At 48.0% G+C, this 19250-nt stretch overlaps 1 protein-coding gene across 3 annotated transcripts in view; it reads right to left on the bottom strand.

Moving 5' to 3' along the window:
* Window positions 1-19250, bottom strand: part of Ccdc93 (coiled-coil domain containing 93) — a 74147-nt gene that overhangs the window by 24083 nt on the left and 30814 nt on the right. For all 3 annotated transcript variants that reach the window (XR_004121689.1, XM_031380803.1, XM_031380811.1), the window contains exons 11-13: window positions 19050-19136; window positions 4687-4803; window positions 2905-2967 (exon numbers count right to left, since the gene is read on the bottom strand). Coding sequence is in view for 2 of the 3 variants with exons in the window: in XM_031380803.1 (XP_031236663.1) it covers window positions 2905-2967; window positions 4687-4803; window positions 19050-19136 (267 nt within the window). In the remaining variant the exon portion in view is untranslated. The remainder of the gene's footprint in view (window positions 1-2904; window positions 2968-4686; window positions 4804-19049; window positions 19137-19250) is intronic.

Raw genomic sequence — 19250 nt, 5'->3', positions numbered from 1 at the left:
GAGAGAGGGAGGGAGGGAGGGAGGGAAGGAGGGAGGGGCGAGCAACTATCAGAAAACCACTGTTAGAAACTCCCCAGCCTCTTGAATGGTGTACTGGCTGGATTTGTGTCAACTTGACACAAGCTAGAGTGATCAGAGGAAAGAGTCTCAGTTGAGAAAATGCCTCCATATGAGCAGGCTGTAGGCAGGCCTGTAGGGCATTTTCTTAATTAGTGACCAATGGGGGAGGGGCCAGCACGTTGTGGGTGGCTGCACACCTGGGCTGATGGTTCTACAAGAAAGTGGGCTGGGGAAGCTGTGATGAGCAAGCCAGTAAGCAGCCCTCCTCCATGGCCTCTGCATCAGCTCCTGCCTCCAGGTCCCTGCCCTGTTAGAGTTCCTGTCCTGATTTCCTTCATTGATGAATGGGAACATGGAAATGTAACATTCAATAAATCCTTTCCTCCCCAACTTGCTTTTTGGTCACAGTGTTGTCACAGCAATGGAAACCCTAACTAGGACAAATGGTTTTCTGAGTCCACTAGTGAAACAAGTCTTTAAGAAGATGCAGATGTTAATACACAGCAATATGCTTTTGTATATGGTATATGAGTGTTCATGGATACACTGCCTGTGCGGGATGTGCATGTGGAGTCAGAGGCTGATGCAGAGAAGTCTTCGTCTAGTTTTGCTTCTCTACTTTAATTTCTGAGACCTGATCTCTCAGAGAAATAGAAAGTCACTGATTTGCTAGCCTCACTGCCTAGTGAGCCACAGTGCTGGGGTCCCAGATGCCACCCACATGCCAGGCTCTTACCTGGACAATCAGGTTCTGAACATAGGTCTTTATGCAGCAAGCACTTTACACCCGAGCCATCTCCCCACCCCTTCTATTGTAAAGTACATCTTTTACAATGATCCGGAGAACAAAGTCTAAAATCATGACATGGCAAAGCAGTATGCAGATGTGGGCTGATGAGTTGGTTCAGTAACAGCTTGATAATCTGACTTCAGTCTACGGCCATACCACCCTGAACGCGCCCGATCTCGTCTGATAATCTGACTTCAGTCCTTGGAATCCACAAGGCGGAAGAGAATCAACTCCCACAAGTTGTCCTCTAACCTCCACACATGTGCTAGGGCACACTTAACAGCACCCCCAACACACACTAAATAAATAAACAAACATACAAAATTTCATAGAGGGAATGTGCACAAGTATGTAGAATATAACTGCTATACAGCCAAACCAGTTCTTAAAAAGATTCAGAAAACACTGGCTGTACTTTTATTACTCTGGAGTGAGTGGACAGATGGTGGGTTACAGGCGTTCACCTTTTGTGTTTTGTGAGGTTTTTGTGAACTGCATGAATTTGTGACTCATTCAAACAAAATACAAGTTTAAAAAGTTCCTAGTTGAAAATGGCTGTATGGCCAGCCAGGTGTCTCATCAAACCCTCTTGCTTCAAGTCTCCACATAATCCAGGCTATGATGCTGGACCACGGAGGTGGGTTAGTTCACAGGGAACAGATGGGAGTCAGCTATGGAGTGCTAGCCAGAGGAGGTGGGAAGAAAGGCTGGTAGGGCTGAGGCCTGTATTAGGGGAGCGAGGTTGGGTCGACAAAAGCAGTGAAGCCAGACTGTTACACAGAGGCGAGCATCTGAGAGCCCCAGATGGCTGGCAACAGCAAAGAGAACGGGAAGTTTTCCAGCTATGAGCATCTCTTGCTGTCAGCTGATCTACCACATGGAATGCAGCACCCTTCCGCAGAAACAAAGGAGGCAAGCTGTTGTGATGGCGGATACTGACTGTCAGCTTGACAGGCTCTAGAATCCCCGTGAGACAAACTCTGGGCACACTTGTAATGGATTAGCCAGGCTATGCAGCCCCTGGGCAAGCCTGTGAGGCTTTCTTCGTTAGGTTCATTCACTGAGCTGGAAGGCCTACCCTACCAGTGGGAGGCACCACCCCTGAGGATGGTGTCCTAGACTGCAGAAAGAGGGGAACACGAGCTGCCCACTGGCCCTCATCTGTCTGCCTCCTGACTGGGTGAGGTGTAACCAGCTTCTTCAAGTTCCTGCTGTCTCAACTTCTCTACCACAACAGACTACATCCTTGAACTTCCAGCCAAACTAAAGCCTGCCCTCCTCAAACTGCTTCCTGTCCGGGGTTTTGTCAGTAACAGGCCAAGTAACCGTGAAGAGTGTACAGTAGTAGTATAAACAGATAGTGAGAGGAGACTTTAAACCAGATGAACATATAACCCAGAGTACTCAAACAATGGGACACAGGTAAAAGCAAGTGAATTAATTTATAAATGAATTCTGACTAAAGAAAACAGCTACAGAGCAATAGACACGTTAGATACAATGACTGCCCGCCCACAGAGATCTGGGAAGACAGTGCTCATTCAAAGGGAACTACGCTTCCATCTAGAGAATCCGAGTTGTGACTGGTAGACTTGTCATACAGATATATACGCTGGAGCTGGTAGCCCATGCCACTAATGCGGCAGCCAGCTAGTGTCTGGCTTTCCTGAGGTGGCTGTGTGGCTGCCTCCAAGAGGGTCATGTGCCATCACCATGTATATGTCCGCTATATCCTGTAAGAGCAGGGTTCACAGCAATGAAAACTGGGCCCACATCACGCGAGGGCTCAGCGTGCTCTGAGCAGCGCCACTGGCTGGCAGAAATCTGCTTGCGTCAGCCGGCGTGCACGTGACAGGCTCTGTCCTCAGGGCCAAGTCCACAACAGGGAAGGGAGTTTCACGGTGGTGCACAGGCCCATGTCATCAGTTTATCCACACTGCTATGATCTGACCTGTGAGCGACCGCTGTGAGCCCTGAGATCACAGTGTGTGTGTGTGTGTGTGTGTGTGTGTGTGTGTGTGTGTGTGTGTGTTGGGGGGGGGGGGTCTGCTTACCTCTGTCAGCGTCTTCTTCCGGTCACTGTACTTGGCCTGGAGGCTGGTATGATTGGCTTGCAGCTGTGAGTGGGAGAAAATGGACACCTGCTTGGATGGAGTCCTTCCCTCAGTACAGACTTCGATGGGACCCTTCTTTTACAATGAGAAAGTGGAAACCCAGATCGGCTAAAACGGACTTAAACTGAAGGCCTTTCGTTTTTATCCACATTTACTTATTTTGGTGCTAGGGAGTTAACCTAGGGTTCCATACATAACAAACAAAGTCTAACCAGTTCTTAGACTGCAGAAAAGAGAAAATAAGCCACAGCCGTAAGCCAGTGTGGAGCACGGCCTTGGCTGGAGGATTATGGGTGCATACTGCACTGCCAAGGCTTTGCACATGGGACCTGGGGAACTGAACTTGGGGCCTGCTGCTTGCACAGTCACTCAACTCCTCTACCGTCAGAAAGGAACCGGCCAACTCTTCCTCCCTTTGCCTTTGCTTTATGTATCTCCACCAGGCTCCTCAACAACTCCACGCAGGCCTTCTGTTCAGCCAGTGCCCATTCACCTCTCCAGACGCAGTCAGCCATAATCTCGGGCTCAGTTAGCTCTACTGGTCACCCAGCTCCCCAGACTTCCTCTTCTAGCCTTCACCATGACTATAACTGCGTGGCAGTGGGATGGATGTTTCATTTACTGCAGGTCTCCATTACACCTCAGGGTCCTGGCAGGCAAGGCCCTGACCCGCTGTTCGCTCACCCTGTAGTCCAGCTCAGCACATCACATACACAACACCATGTATGAGTGAAGAAATACCACTCTGGCCCTGTATAATTTCACACGTGTGTCTGTGTATATGCACGCACAGACCAGCATGCTTGTGCACACATGTAGGTTGCTGCAGAGGCAATAAAAGGGGGTCAGGTCCCCGAAGTTACAGCCAGCTGAGAGCGGCAAGTGTGGGTACTGGAAGTTAGAACACATGTCCTCTACAAGTGCAAAAGAGTACTAACGGAGGCTAACCCATCTTTCCTGCCTTGCTCTGTATCCTCTGTGACAGGAGTTAATAAGCCTTTCCTATAAAGGGCTAGGCAGTTCCTACTTTAGGTTTGTGGGCCATTTGGTCTCTGATACCTCTGTTCAACTCTGCTACAGTAGCTTGAAAGCAATCACAGAAAAACAGGCAAGCACATGAGTGCTTAGCTATTCCAATAGAACTTTACTTGTGGGGATGGGAGAGCTTAGGGGGAAAGCGCCTACTACACAAGCCTGCAAACTGAAGACTGGATCCCCAGAACTCATGTTGAAAGCTAGATATCAGTGTGGCAGCTTACCTTTAATTCCAGAGCTTAGGAGGCAGAGACAAGGGAGATCCCTGGCAATAGCTTGCTAGACTAGTCAGAATGGTTCAGAGAGGCCTTGCCTCAGTAAATAAAGTGGACAGTGATCAAGGATGGCACCCAACAGCAGCGTGGCAGCGACATACCCATCAGGCTCATGTGTGCACACATGTACACAAGTACCCCCACGTACTTGCAAACACCTATGCATGCACATATCACACACACACACCTTATATACAAAAACACATGCAGCTGGATGGACTGACTGCTGTAGTACGCCTGTGCCAGAGCCTCCTTTGACCAGTCCACCACAAGGCTCTTCTTCAGTATCTCCCGACTGGCTGGCTTCTCCCCTCTTGGAAGAACAGTCATTGCCTCGAGTGGCACGAGAAAGGCACTCACCTAGCGGTCATTGCCTCGAGTGGCACAAGCAAGGTGTGAGGAAGGCACTCACCTCTTCTAGGTGTTTGGTCTTCTGCAGAATCTGCTTATTCAAGGAAACGACTTTCCGCTGATGCAGCTGCGAAGTCCCCAATTTTTCCGGACTTTCTTCAGCAGACAGCTCAGACTGCTATAGGGAAAAACCCAAAGCAGATCATGAAATCATTTCTATTCAGGTTGTCTCTCCCTACTCAGTGTCAACAAGGCTGTTCTGGGCAGCCAGTCACAGCCAGCCAGGGTCTCTACGATGTCTTGCTCAGAACCAAAATCTAGACAGGAAAAGTCTGGCGACAAGTCTGGAGGCAGCCTGTGCTTTGGAGCAGGGGAGAGCATGGGTGCAGGCTCCCAGCTAAGGTCATGCTGACTCACCCAGACAACAGAAGGCCCTGAGTGGGCGACTCGGGGATCTTAGCGGTTTCTCCATAAGGACATCTGGAACCACACAGTTAGAAGATGGAGCTAGAGAGATGGCTGAGTGGGTAAAAGCACTTGCCACCACACCTAATGACCCCCACAACTTAGGCAGAAGCAGACTCCTATAGGTACAGGCTGTCCTCTGATCTCCACATGTATGGAACACAGACACACACCCAAATGCAAATAAGTGTAATGAAAAAGGAAATAAGCTGTAAACGGATTCACTTTCATCAAAGTTTTATAAACATATTGTTGCAAAGTCTAGTCATTTCTGAGCATGCATATATGATAAGCAGCAAGTCTGCCCACTCATCTCTCCCGCTCCGCAGGCCACTCTCTCAACTATTTCCTACTTCATCCAAAAAGGAGAAAGGTCCCAGGAGAAGGCAGGTAGTGAACTTCTATGCCTAGACATGCGATGGGGGGCCGAGAAGGCCAAGCAGACACAGACTTAAGAACTGGAGGCAGGTAAAGGAGAGATTTCTGGGTAGTGTCACGTGGTGAATGACGGACATTTTCTATCAGGTACTGACTTCTGCTAAGGAACAATGCAAAGATGGAGGCAAGGATTGGAGAGGAGAGAACCTACCCCAAAAGTTATCCTTTGACTTACATGCATGCTCCCCCACCTCGGCTAGCCCCACAAATAGATAAACGGCAGCTTGGTCTAGGAAGCTAACAGATACACCTGGAGAGATGGCTCAGCCATTAAGATCACTTACAGCCACTGCACGGGGCCCTGGTTCAGTTCTCAGCACCTAGATGATGCCTCACACTCCTTGTAACGCCTGTTCCAGGGGATCTAAGGCCCTTTTCTGGCCCCTCCATCGTTACCAGGCACATAGAACTTGTAGGCAAAAACACTGATAAATCTTTTTTTAAAAGGAACCCTGGGAGAAGTCCTAGAGAAAAGAAACAGAGAGGTCTACTTGTAGTAGCAATCCTTATTCTAGATAGCTTTGCTGACCCCGTCAAATGCCCAACAACCCCAAGGCTAAGCGAGTCAGTGATTTCCAGCCTAAGTGTGGCAAGCCTGTCCTATAACTTACTGTTCCCATGTGTCCCGTCAGTGCTCATGGGCTTAGGAGCCTGGGCAGTGCAGCCCTGAGAATGAAAATGGCAACAAGAAGGACCTGACAAGGCCTAAGCTCTTCCTTGGTCAGGCTGTCCCTTAATACTCGACACCACTGTTAAGAGATGATGAAGGGTTTTGTGTTTGTTTGTTTTAATTTGTCTTGCTGCTTAATGACGCTGGAGTCTGGAAACAGTGCGCTGGGCATGACCGCAGTGAAGAGCCAAGATTAACAACGTTCTGGATACTACAGGCGGACAGGCCAGAGAGGACATAGAAAACCCATGGGGCTGGGTAGGCAGCCCAGCAGTTAAGAGCACCAGAGTTCAAGTTCCAGCACATGATTGTTCCTGGCAGCTAACAACCATCGTTAACGTGGGGAGCTCTGATGGATGGCTCTGTCCTTTGAGAGCACCTGCAGGCGCATGCGTGTACATGCGCATACAATAAAAAACTAAGGAAAGTAAGCATCAGGTATCACAAGCCAGCACTTCAGAGAGTGCCCACTAACACGCTTGCTCGCTCGCGTGCGCTCACTCGTGTGATGGTTAGTGTTCACCGTCAAGTAGGTAGGCTCTGGAATCACCTAACAGGCAAACCCCCAGGCACGACTGTGAGCGGAAATACTGATTGGCTGAAATGATGTAAGAGGACCCACACTAAGACACTCGGCTTGCTGGATTTCTGGAACTGGAGTTAACATTTTAAGATTAATTTTGCCTACAGCGAGGTATAACCTATAGCCTGGGGACGGATAAACTCTTTCTGAACTACTGGACTGTAGAAGAAAAAGGGCAGAAGGGAAGACCTTCCTAGACCAAATCACTTCAAAGCCAGAGTTACAACAAACTCACCGCACCCTATCCGCTTTGACTGGCCCATCCTCAACAGTATTACTAATTTGACCCTGTTTGTAGCTTGCACCTCATTTCCGAACGAGATTTTAATATCCAACCTCGCCCCTGACCCTGCCCTCCGAAGCAGTACAGGCACGGCCCAAGAACATTTCCCATCACTATCAGAATTACATAAGCCTGCTCTTCTTTCCGAATAGTTCATTTCCCATCCCTGCCCCCACTCAGTACAGTGTGGCTCTGTTTGCCCAGGCTGCCCTAGAACTAGCAATGCAGCTGAGGATGCCTTCCAGCCCCCACCTCTCAAGTGTGGGGGTCACCAAAGTGCAGGACCATGCTTGGTATATGCAGTGCCGGAGACCAAGCTAAAGCAAGCACTCCATCAATCAAGTCACATCTGTCTGCCTGTCCATCCATGTGCATGTGTCTCACTCTGTAACCCAGGTAACTGGCTTCAAACTCACAACCCTTCTCCCGCCCATCAACAGCTTTTATGGTCAGTCTCTGGAATAAAAATCTGCCTTTTTCTTAGTTTCTTTGCTCTAGTACATGCAACTCACATGCAACTCACATGTGGCTCACATGCCAAGTCATATCTCTAATATTTACTTACAAGAATCTTTCTTGAAGGAGACCAGTAGATATTTTGAGTTCCAGAAAAAGGATTTTTCAAGTTATTTGAGCCTGCTCTTTCTCTCTCTCTCTGTCTCTCTCTCTCTCCCTCCCTCCCTCCCTGGAGAGGCTCTTAACTTCTTTTTACAGGAACCATAAACACTACGGCGCTACCTGCAATCTCCATACTCCTTTTGTCATATCTGTGCAGTAAAATTTCCTAGATGTCACATGTGACATGGCTGCTCTGATGTTGACATGTAATACATTGATTATTATCCATAAACAAATCAATCCATAAGCTCCTCAGGCCTCAAAACCTTTTAAGAATCTTTAAATGGGGTGCTGAGACTAAATGTGTTGAGAAATACTTCTTCATATAAAGGGTCCAGTTCACTTGTGACAGCTATTTTTCCTTATCAGCTTGCTTTGGAATGAACTAAAACCCAAGTGGCTGGGCACACCTGTGAGGGCTTTCTCTTGATTGGATCATTTGGGGTCACCCTTTCTGGTGGCAGTTTATATAAAGGACACGGAAAAAGAAAGTGTTTGCCTATTTGTCCTCACTCTTGCTGGCAAGTTCACCTATCCTGCTGCTGAGGCATTCCTTCACTGGTATTCGAGTCTACTTCTTCGGGATTCTGATGTAAGCTGAAGACCAGCTGAGATATTTATCCCCATAGGCTGAACAGTACAGATTCTTGGACTTTCCACTGGAAGACAGCCATTGTTGGACTAGCCAAACCACAGCCTGTAAGCCACTCTAACAAATCTTGTGTATACACACACTCACACACACACACACACACACACATATACACGCACGCGCACACACACACACACACATGCACAGAGTTCTGTTCCTTAGACAACCTTGACTATTACATTTGGTAACCTACCCAGTTCCTGGAACTCAACAATTGACCCATTGTTTGGGAAGCAAATAAGTTGATAGAGCCCACCAAGGGTTTTAGGAAGAATGAAAAATTTCTCTCTCTAATTCACTCTCTCCCTGAAAATCATGTAAATAGAAAATGCGTGCACACAGAAAGAACCCTTAAGTCTTTTCAAATCTGTTCTGTCTTTATTAGAATATGCTCCAAGAAACAAGGGCTTTCAAAATCTTTCTGTTAGTGCTAAGTGAAAGTACACATGCTGTGGAATCTCCCCCCCGACCCCTCTCATGTGTATCCATGTGCACCTGTGCATGTGTGTGTGAGTGTGAGTGTGTGTGTGTGTAAGCCAGGGGTTGACTCTGGGAGCCTTCCTCAATGACTCTCTACTTTATCCTTGGCGACAGGGCCTCTCACTGAAACGACAGGTCCCTGATTCAGCTAGGTTGGTTGCCCAGCAGCCCCAGAGATCTTGCAGTCTCCATCTTCCCGTGATGGGATTACAGATATGTGTGGCTGCATCCCACTTTTTAAATGGAGAGTGGGGATCTGAACTCAGGTCTTCATGCTTGTGTGCTAAGCACCTTACCCACGGAGCCATCCCTCTAACCCCTGCAGTTTCTTAAAGTTTCATTTATAGAGTATTCATTCCAGTTAACTCACTCAGGATCCTGAGCACTATCTCCATGTTGATACATTCCTCTAGTCCAAGTGACATGGTGCTTCAGGAAGCCGCTGGTCCAGATGGGAAGCCTTAGGACAAAGCAGTTTATTCTAGAGCTAGAGTGAAGCGTGTTCCTAACCTAGTCTGACTGCTTTTCAAACATACTTTGTATTAGACAATCTAAATTTTTATTTCTTTCAAATCATCTTCCTAACAGCCAAGAGAACCCAGACTGAAGGCGGAACACAGGCCCTGACGTAGCCTAGCTCATCTGACACTGGCTGACTGAAATCTACAGCAGGAAAGCAGGCTGAGGGGACCAAGACACAGCTTTAATAATGGTGCAAAGTCAGTAAGATGGAGAAGACAAGATGGGGCTTGACAGTCAACCCTCGATGGGAACATTTTAAGTCCCTGGTATCTTAACAGTCTGTTTATAAAATACAACATCTGTTCTGAAAAGGCCAACCATCGACAAACGCGCCCTGTGTGCCCACCAGGAGCAAGGGTTAATATGCTGATCTCGTTTTGTTCAACAATTGCAGATTAAGAACGTGCCTGTAAAACCACAGTGTGGATTAACAGGCTCGGCTGCAGAGCTCATGTTTTCTAATATGACAGACAGAAATGACACCTGTTCTTAGGGGAGACGGCTTTAAATGTCACTTGATGGCAGCAGTCTAGTTCAAAATATTAAACACCCAAGAGAAATAAGAAATGATTACTTTTCCTACAGCGGTATCCTTTCAGAATCGAATGAGCCCCTGAAGGTTACCTATGGGTTAACCTGCATCCCTGTTTTCTATTTTTCAGCACTAGAGATCAAACCCAGTGTGAGCGAAGGGCTCTACCACTGAGCTACGTCCCCACTTCTAACTTTCTTCTAGTTTAGGAACACCCTTCCCCGTTAGTCCCTTCCTACCACAATCTAGTCTCTAGGATGAGAAAGGGGGGATCCTTGAAGCCCACCTTACATGGGAGTGGAAGCGTGCCATCAACGGGACTTCAGTCTGCAGCATCTCGTAAGCCACCATCGAAACCAAGCAAACAGACAACAAGGCATATAGCTCAGCTCAGCGTACCTCCTGAAACAGAGCTATGAGCTGGGCAGAATGCGATGGAATTCTGAGAGTCTCCAAACGGTGAGTGCGTGTGGGACCCCACAAAGCACGTGCCCTCACTGAAGATGGTTTACTTCCTTGAGAGTATTTTCCAAAACCTTGTAATGTCTAGCTTTGATTTTTACAGTTGATCATTACAAGTTCCACATTAGCCTTGGCTTTCGTGTAAAAGGAAAAGGTACGCAGTAAAATTTGACTAGCTCCTTGGAGTTCTGCCATCTAAATCCATAATGCTCCCTGCATACCTATAACAGCGCAAGCCAGGAGTCAAGGGTGCTGCTGCACACCTGCAACCCTAGCCCTGGGAGGCGCAGGCAGGAAGATCAGGAGTTCGAATCATCCTCACATACTGACCGAGTTGAAGCCAGACTGTGCTCCATGATACTCTGCCTCAAAACACCAACAGGCTGGACAGCTAGCTAAGCAGGTAAAGGAGGCCGGCACCAAGCCTGACAACCTGAGTTCGATCCCTCTGACCCACCTGATGGAAGGAGAGAACAGACTTTTCGGTAAGTTGTCTTACTGCCCTCCATGTGCGTCACCTATGTGTGTATGCCATGGTGTCTGCATGCCATGGTGTGTGCCCCCGTCCTAGCATGTAAATGTAATCTAAAAACTCCTGGCAAGCACACTGAGAAGTCAATGCACTGAAGCCAGCGGGAACAGACAAGAGAATCCGACCCGCTAACCCTGAGACACACTCACCTGTACATGACAGCCCAACTTACACAGCAGTGCCTACGGTTCGTCTACATGAGGATGTCACTGTCTCTCACTGCGTTGTCTCCTGTCTTCTGGACATACAGTAGTGTGTGAGTGACCTTCTGAGGTGCTTCTCATGGACATGACCATCCACTCTGATCCACATTCTGCTTCTTTTTAACGCGCACACACACACACACACGTGTGTGTGTGTGTGTGTGTGTGTGTGCAGACTGTATGCATGTGAGTGGCAGTCACAGACCAACTCTGAATGTCGATCAGGAGCTCTTTACTCTTTTCCTCTGAAACAGGCTCTCTCATTAGAACCCGGGGCTCACTGACTATGGTTGTCTGTCTGGCCAGCAAGCCTGGAGGATCCTCCAGATTCTCTTCTCCAGCACTGAGTACAAGTGTGCCCACCGTACACCTACACCCACTTTTATGTGAATCTTAGGGACTGAACTCAGGTCCTTATGCCTGTGTGACAGCACCATCTCCAAAGACCCCAGTTGTCTTTACAACTATTGTTAGAAGCCTTTACACATAACCTAGAAACAGTGGCCAAGTCACAAAACCAGGGCAGTTACATAACAGGAAGACAGAACCTCAAGTAGGCACATAAAGTATTCATTTTTTCCTTCTGGGTCCACCCTATCAGATTTCGTATATAAATGTCTGTAAGGCCTCTAGGTGCTAATTTAATGAGACCAGCCTGTTCCTGTGGGAAATCACCATCTCCAGTCTGCAGAGGCACTGCCAATCATAGACCCCAACTTGGATTTAAGGAATGGAATGAGAGGAAAATAAATGACCGGAGCCTGTCACACAGAGATGAATGTCTCTCAAGATTTAATAGAGAAATATGGGAAGAGGCTGTACGACTAAAACGGTCGGTGGCCAGGCCACCAAGTGAAGAGCCTGAGAAAGAAGGAGGCAGGCACAGGCAAAGGGTCATGACAAATGCTGAGTTCCCAGGAAGCCCAGAAGGGAGCCATTCAACACGAGGCTCTCCCTCGCATGCTCTAGCAGCAGCGTTGCTGTGGCTCACACTGGCCAGGCCCATGGATGCCAGAACTGAAGAGGCACTCTTTTCCAGTCAGTTTACACTGTCATGTGAATGGGTCAGCCCTAAATGGGGCACATCCTCTGTGGTGCACTGAAGGCAGGGGGACAGGGGCGGAAAGAAGGTACAGGCCAGAGGAGGGCAAGGGGTGCTCAGAGACACTGTCTCCCAGGCAGGACATGCGCACCACAGGGATGACCTACCTCATGGATGGTTGTGGTTACTGAAACAAGGCACTTACCTTCCACCACCTTCAAGCCAGCCAACCTTCCACCCTTGGGGGAGTGGGGGAGGCCATGAGGTCACCTGGTGACCCAAGGAGCCACTGGCAGTTGTTGGTTGCTGGGGGGAGGGAGAATCACATTTCTTATTGTGTAGCCATTAGTAAGTTCTGCCCGTGCTACAGTAAACAGTCCTCACCTGGGCTTCTCCAAGTAGCCTTAAATAAATTCAGTGGGAGACACACAGACACACAGGCACACACACACTCACAGACACACACACACAGACACACACACACAGACACACACACACACACAGACACACATACACACACACAGACACACAAACACATACACACACAGACACGACACACATAGGTACACACACACAGAGACAGACACACACATACACAGACACACACACAAACACACACACACACATACACTGACACACACACACATACATAGACACACACACAGACACACAGATACACACAAACACACACACAGACACACACAGACACACACAAACACACACACACACAGACACACACATACACTGACACACACACACAGACACACACACACAGATACACACACACACAGACACGACACACACAGGTACACACACACAGAGACAGACACACACATACACAGACACACACACAAACATACACACACACATACACTGACACACACACACATACACAGACACACACACACACAGACACACAGATACACACAAACACACACACAGACACACACAGACACACACACACAGACACACATACACACAGACACACACATACACTGACACACACACACATACATAGACACACACACACACAGACACACAGATACACACAAACACACACACAGACACACACAGACACACACACACAGACACACATACACACAGACACACACATACACTGACACACACACACAGACACACACTCACACATACACTGACACACACACACAGATACACACACACACACAGACACAACACACACAGGTACACACACACAGAGACAGACACATATCACCACCACCAGCGGCAGCAGCAGCAAAACACAAAAGAAACAAAATCAGGAGAATTTGTTGGGAAGAAGGGCTCAGTGGGAATGGGGGAGTTGATAATTGGGGTAAAAATGACCAAGATAAATTATAGACACATATGATACTGCCAAATAAAATATAAGAATAATGCATTCTATGGAAATAAAATATAAAACAAAAACCATCATGTGTGTTGGGGGTGGGAGTGGAATGTACCGTCCGCAAACCTACGCTGAGCTGCTTCGGCATCTGAGCTCTCCAGAGGAAGGGCCCTTTCCTCTGTAGCTTTGCACGTGTATACTTGGACCGGCCCCAGGTCTATCTAATGAGACAAAGGCGTTCTCAAACCAGGTGCCAGAATGCAGTCCTCAAAAGGTCAGGAGTGGGGCCTTTAGAACCGGTTTGTGTCCATATGTAAGGACACAAACACATGTCCCGGGCTGGGATGCTGAGCGTACCTCAGCTGTTATTCACTCCTTTTGTGTGTGCCTGTGCACACAAGTATGGAGAAGGGGAGGCAACCTGTGGGGGCCAGTTTTCTCCTCCCATGATCCTCAGACCTGGTAGCAAGTACCTTAATTGGATGAGCTATCTCTTTTGCCTAAAATGCTATAATTTAAAAAGAGCTATTTGAAAATGTCATAATGTGTTCTATAGTGACATGAAAAGTCACTGGATACCCCCAGAAGACACATCTGTAGCTTCCACGGCCAGCAAGGTGACTCGGGGTAAATGCCCTTGCCATTCGAGCCCAACAGCCCGAGCCTGAGCCCATGTATTCACTGATGTGTGCTTGTTGTGTGCATGGGAGGGCATGCTATGGCTTACTAAAGGAGGAAAGAGAAGACCAACTCCATAAGGTTGTCTTCTGACTTTACACATGCATGTGTGTTTAACACACACACACACACACACACACACACACACGGTGATGATGATTATGATGATAAAAGGATGGCGATGATGATGGGGATGATGATGATAAAAAAAAAAAGAAACTTTCAGTGCCCAGAAGGCTTGTGCTGTGGGAGCCCCAGGCTGTAGCAGGTTCCCTTACTTCTGTGGTCCATACTTAGCGCACTCGTCCTTTCCAATACAGAGTGAAGGCAGCCAGTAGAGGTGCGCATGTCTGAGGAGGTACATGGTCGTTGCAGGTTCAGGAGAAGTAGTACAGATGGCACATACATTTGTATTCCCCCATCCCCCATGACCCTCCAGCTAGCTAAACAGACAGGCTGAAAAAGCAGGTAGTCCTGCATTTGAACCAGGAATGTATTGCACAGGAATGCAGAAATGACCGAGCCTCCATAACCTACACTTTCTTCATCTGCAAATGTATATAACATTATATACTTACTTCCCCAGCACCGACAACTGTAGTACTTAGTCAGTGAGTTGCCCAATTAAACAATGGAATGCGGTCCATTTTGACAGCAATAGACAAGGACAAATATGTACGAAGAGGGAGGGAGGCAGAAGGTCTTAAAGCAAGAAGACAGCTCGGAAGAGCCAAATTATCTCAGCCAGCGAGATGCTCACTAGGTAAAGGCACTTGCCACCATGCCTGACATGAATCCAACGCTAGGACCCATATGATGGGAAGAGGGAACCAAGCCTAGAAGGTTGTCCTCGACCTTCACAAGTAGGTCATGGCATGCACGTCCTTGCTCCCATACACACACATACACACAAGCAAATGAAAGTGTAAAAAAGAGAAGTAATGGGATAATCTTTTAGAATTAAAAAAAATGCTGGGCTGGGGAGATGGTTCAGCATTCATGCCTACAGGTGGAAACAGAAGAACATTCTGGAAGCAAATGGTCCAGTGAGCCTGTAGATCTCAGCACAGAACAAGAGAGACTTACTTCAAACAACATAGAATGTGAAGACTGACTGCTGGTTATCACTGGACATCCACATGTGCCCCGTGCACACACACACGAAAAGTCATGAATTAAAAGTGTACAAAATGCTAACGAGAGGACATGCAGATTCTGTTTCCAGAATACAGATCACCTCCACCTTCAGACCCGCAGAATCCTGGAGAAGACCCATCAGAACCTCCCACAGACACATCAGCTAAGGCTGACTTAGTTGGAGCAAGGTGTCAAAAGGGCAGGTGGTGGCTTAGCAGCAGCATTAGGGCTCTTCCAAGGACCCTGCGCATGCCCTGGTCTGGCTGCTTCTTAAGAGGCGCCTGGCATTAGTGGAGTCAGAGTAGATCTGGACAGTCAAGCTGCTATGTTGTCTACAAACCACAGTAAGAGGCTCCTTTCTGGGGAAAGTTAGACATCAACAATAAAAGGCTCAGTGAGGCCTTCTAGAACATTCTGAGAGTGTCAGGTAGGAACAGGGAGATGAGGCTACCGAGCCTAGAGCCTCGCTCATGGATTACAACTACAAATGCTTTGTCACACCCCCCCCCACACACACACACAACCTGTAGCCTTACAAAAACCATAGTACATTGAGTTTGCTATCTCACAGATAGCTTTGAAACACATGGGTTACTCTTCACATCACACTGTCAGAAGAACCCGTGAACCTTAAAACTGAGAGCTGAGCCTGACATTTACTTTTCTTCCTCACTTTTAAATCCCAAAGCCCAGCACTTTTCTTTCAAGCACTCGCTTTAGGCAGGCTCTTCAACTGATTCCTTGTTCGCAAAAATCTTTCTTTACATTTTACCCTGCGAAAGTGGTCAGGTCCTTTCTCCTCACTAACTCGAATTGCACACAGGTAACAGTCCAGCTGGGCTCTTCTCAAACGGCAATAATGGGGTCTCCCTGGAACACTCGGTCTTCATCTCTGACTACAGTGGTGCCACGCCTAAGAGAACTGAGAACTGCCGTGCCCATCTCAGAGGATACCAGAGCCCAGGACGAGAAGACGAGGAAGCAATGAGTGTGGTGTGTGTGAGCCTGTGTTGAGAGTCAAGGCTCTTCCTCATAGCATCCAAGCTAGGGTTAACCCTTTCAACACCACCTTAACTAGCCCCTGTGCTCCTCCACAGAGGTGTGACCTTCCTCATCACAGGCAGCAATACACCCCGTGCGACCCGCAAGTGGGGTCCAGGTTGACCATACCCAGTCTTTGGCTGGAGGCAACAAGACAGTAAGACGCAAGCACAGCAATAGCCAAGCTTCCTGATGGAGCCTGAAGCAGACAGAAGGATAAGAAAGAAAACACAGGTCGGTTTGTATTTTAAATCACACAGGAAACACAAAAGCAGAGCAAAGCTCAAGTGTGGCCGTGAAACAAAGATGTTGTTTGACAAACAGTAGTAGGGTAAGTGGACACAAGTGGAAAAGCCAGGACAGACCCACACAGCAGAATCAGTGATACCTAGGTAAAGCCTTGGTTGCAGTAAGAGATTTAGCTGAGAGCCGGTGAACTGGCCTCAGGAGGTAAAGACGCCTGTAGCCAAGTTTGACAACCCAAGCTCGACTCCTGGGATCCACAGGGTGGGAGAGAGGACCAAGCCCCACAAGTCATTTTCAACCGTTGGCCTCCACATGCACGCCCCATGCTAACAAGCAGGCATATACATGTATACACTACCCCCCCCCACAGAGAGACAGATATAGGAACAGATATACTCACAGATAAGCATACACACACACATGCACATACATACATACATACATACATGTATATATAGACATATATATGAACATATATGTGTACAAACTTATACATAGAGACACAGACACATGCACACATATAAATATATATACACACAGGCATACACACAAATATACATGCACACATATACATAAATATGAATACACACAGAGACACACACACAAATACACATATATTCACACAGAAACAGGCACACAATTGCATCTATACACACAGAGTGGAAACACATCTAGTCCTCCTTCCTGTTGAAAAGCGCTGACTCAAGCTCTTTATAGGCAGTCTGGAATTGCAGCAGACTCCCAGCCCTGCCACTCAGAATAACTGACAGGAGACCAGGACACTTCTGGGGCAGTGATTTTCATTTCCCTTTCACAACTACCAATTGCAATCTCTTGAGTTTCCAGTACATTTACAGTAGACAAAGTCTTTCTTATAGTAGGTTCAACCTCTGATGACACGCCACTGTTCCCCTTTCTAGGTGACTGCATGGAAAGGCAGGCCTTTTGGAGCCCATGAGAGCTAGAGAAACCCGTGCTTAGAAGCATACACTGGGATGACAGGGAAACAAGGAAACCCTGGACAATCCGTCTACTCACGGCTCTGCTGGGAAGCTCCATGCCTTGGAGACCTCACTTCGGGCCCTAGGGGAGAGCAATTCCCCAAGCACAACGCCTTGCTCTAAGGGCAGAGGGCAGAGTGGGACGACTCTGTTCCCACAGCATCGGAGACAAGACAGTCAGAGTTAAGACTCCAGCCATGCCGTGTGCTCAGAGCGAGCAAGCAAAGAAGGATGAGCGACAGGTTCTTCTGATGTCAGTTCTAATTGCAAACTAGGCCCAGTCTAGAATCACCCAGGAAGTGAGGCTCAGTGGGGATCTGGCTAGATCAGGTTAGCCTGTGGGCACGACTGTGAGGGAATTTCATAGCGGGGTTGAGAAGGGAAAGTGCACAGGCAACATTTCATGGCTGGGCCCTAGGCAGAGGGACAGGAGAGGGAGCCCAACACTCAAATGCTCGCCTTAATTGACTGCCCCCTGCTCCTGCTGTGGTCGGGCCCAGCTGCTTCACATTCCTCCTGACTCCGCCTCCCAGCAAGGATGGACTATACTCCCGGAACTGTGAGCCAAAGAAGCCCTCCCCTCAACCCCCACCAAACAACAGGAAATGAAAAAACCAAGAGAGGCTTGTAAATCATCTCTCACCTAGGCCTAGGCCGAGGTGTAGCCACACTAGATTTAGTTATGTGCAAAATGATTCATTCCTGGGCTGACCGGTTGGCTCACTGGGGGAAGGTGCTTGCTCTGGCGGCCCAACCCACAGAAAGGTAGAAAGAGGAAATCTATTCCATAAAGTTGTCCTATGACCTCGACATGTATGTGCTGTGATGATAATCTGCCCCTCCCCCAAACAGATCAATAATAAATAACAAGTTAAAGCTATTTTAGAAATGGTCATCACTACGTCTCTGAAATATTTAAGGTCCCTGGCCTCTACTTAGGATAGGAAAAAAAGTAACATTGAAATATGACTGAGGCTTTTGTTCATGCTACACACTTCTTAATAATAAAATGTCCAGCAAAAACTTCTGCCTTGGGCTTGGCTAAGTTAGGAAGTTTATCTCCTAAACTGCAAAAAAGCCAAACCAAGCCCGAGTTATAAGCAGCCTGACAGGGCAGGAAAGAGGACTGCCTGGACTTGCAAGTGGCAACATATTAGATGTGACTGCTATTTCAAGACAGACTTTTCTCTTAATATTTATAGAAGAAAAAAAAAAGGGCACCTTGGAACCAAATGAATTTAGCTCATGGGCAAGAATAGATGGCTGTGCATGGGCAAGCCTGGCACCGGTGCTCTGATAAATGTGGCTAATGAATTCCAACTAGACTCCATTACAGGGGAAGGAGCTGGGAAGCTGAAGATAGAGCCGTGGGTGGGACCTGAGGCCCAGGCGCGGCGCGGGCAGGCAGGAGTCTGAGGCCCAGGCACTGGGGTCTGAGGCCCAGGCGCTGGGGTCTGAGGCCCAGGCGCGGGCAGGCAGGCAGTAACGTACCTTCTCTGCGTACTCAGACACAATCTGCTTGATCTCTGCAGAGCACAGACCCACAATCTGGCCCACGGAGCTCGCGGTGAGACGGCTCTGCAACCACATGAGGAATATTCTTAGGGACACGTGCCCATCACAGAACTTAGTCTAAATACAAAATACACAGCACTACCCCAGCAAAGTTACTTGGCTTTGACCTCTGACTCA

Source organism: Mastomys coucha, unplaced genomic scaffold (assembly GCF_008632895.1).
Source record: "Mastomys coucha isolate ucsf_1 unplaced genomic scaffold, UCSF_Mcou_1 pScaffold1, whole genome shotgun sequence".
NCBI lineage: Eukaryota > Metazoa > Chordata > Mammalia > Rodentia > Muridae > Mastomys > Mastomys coucha.
This window is presented reverse-complemented; position numbering and strand designations above follow the sequence as displayed.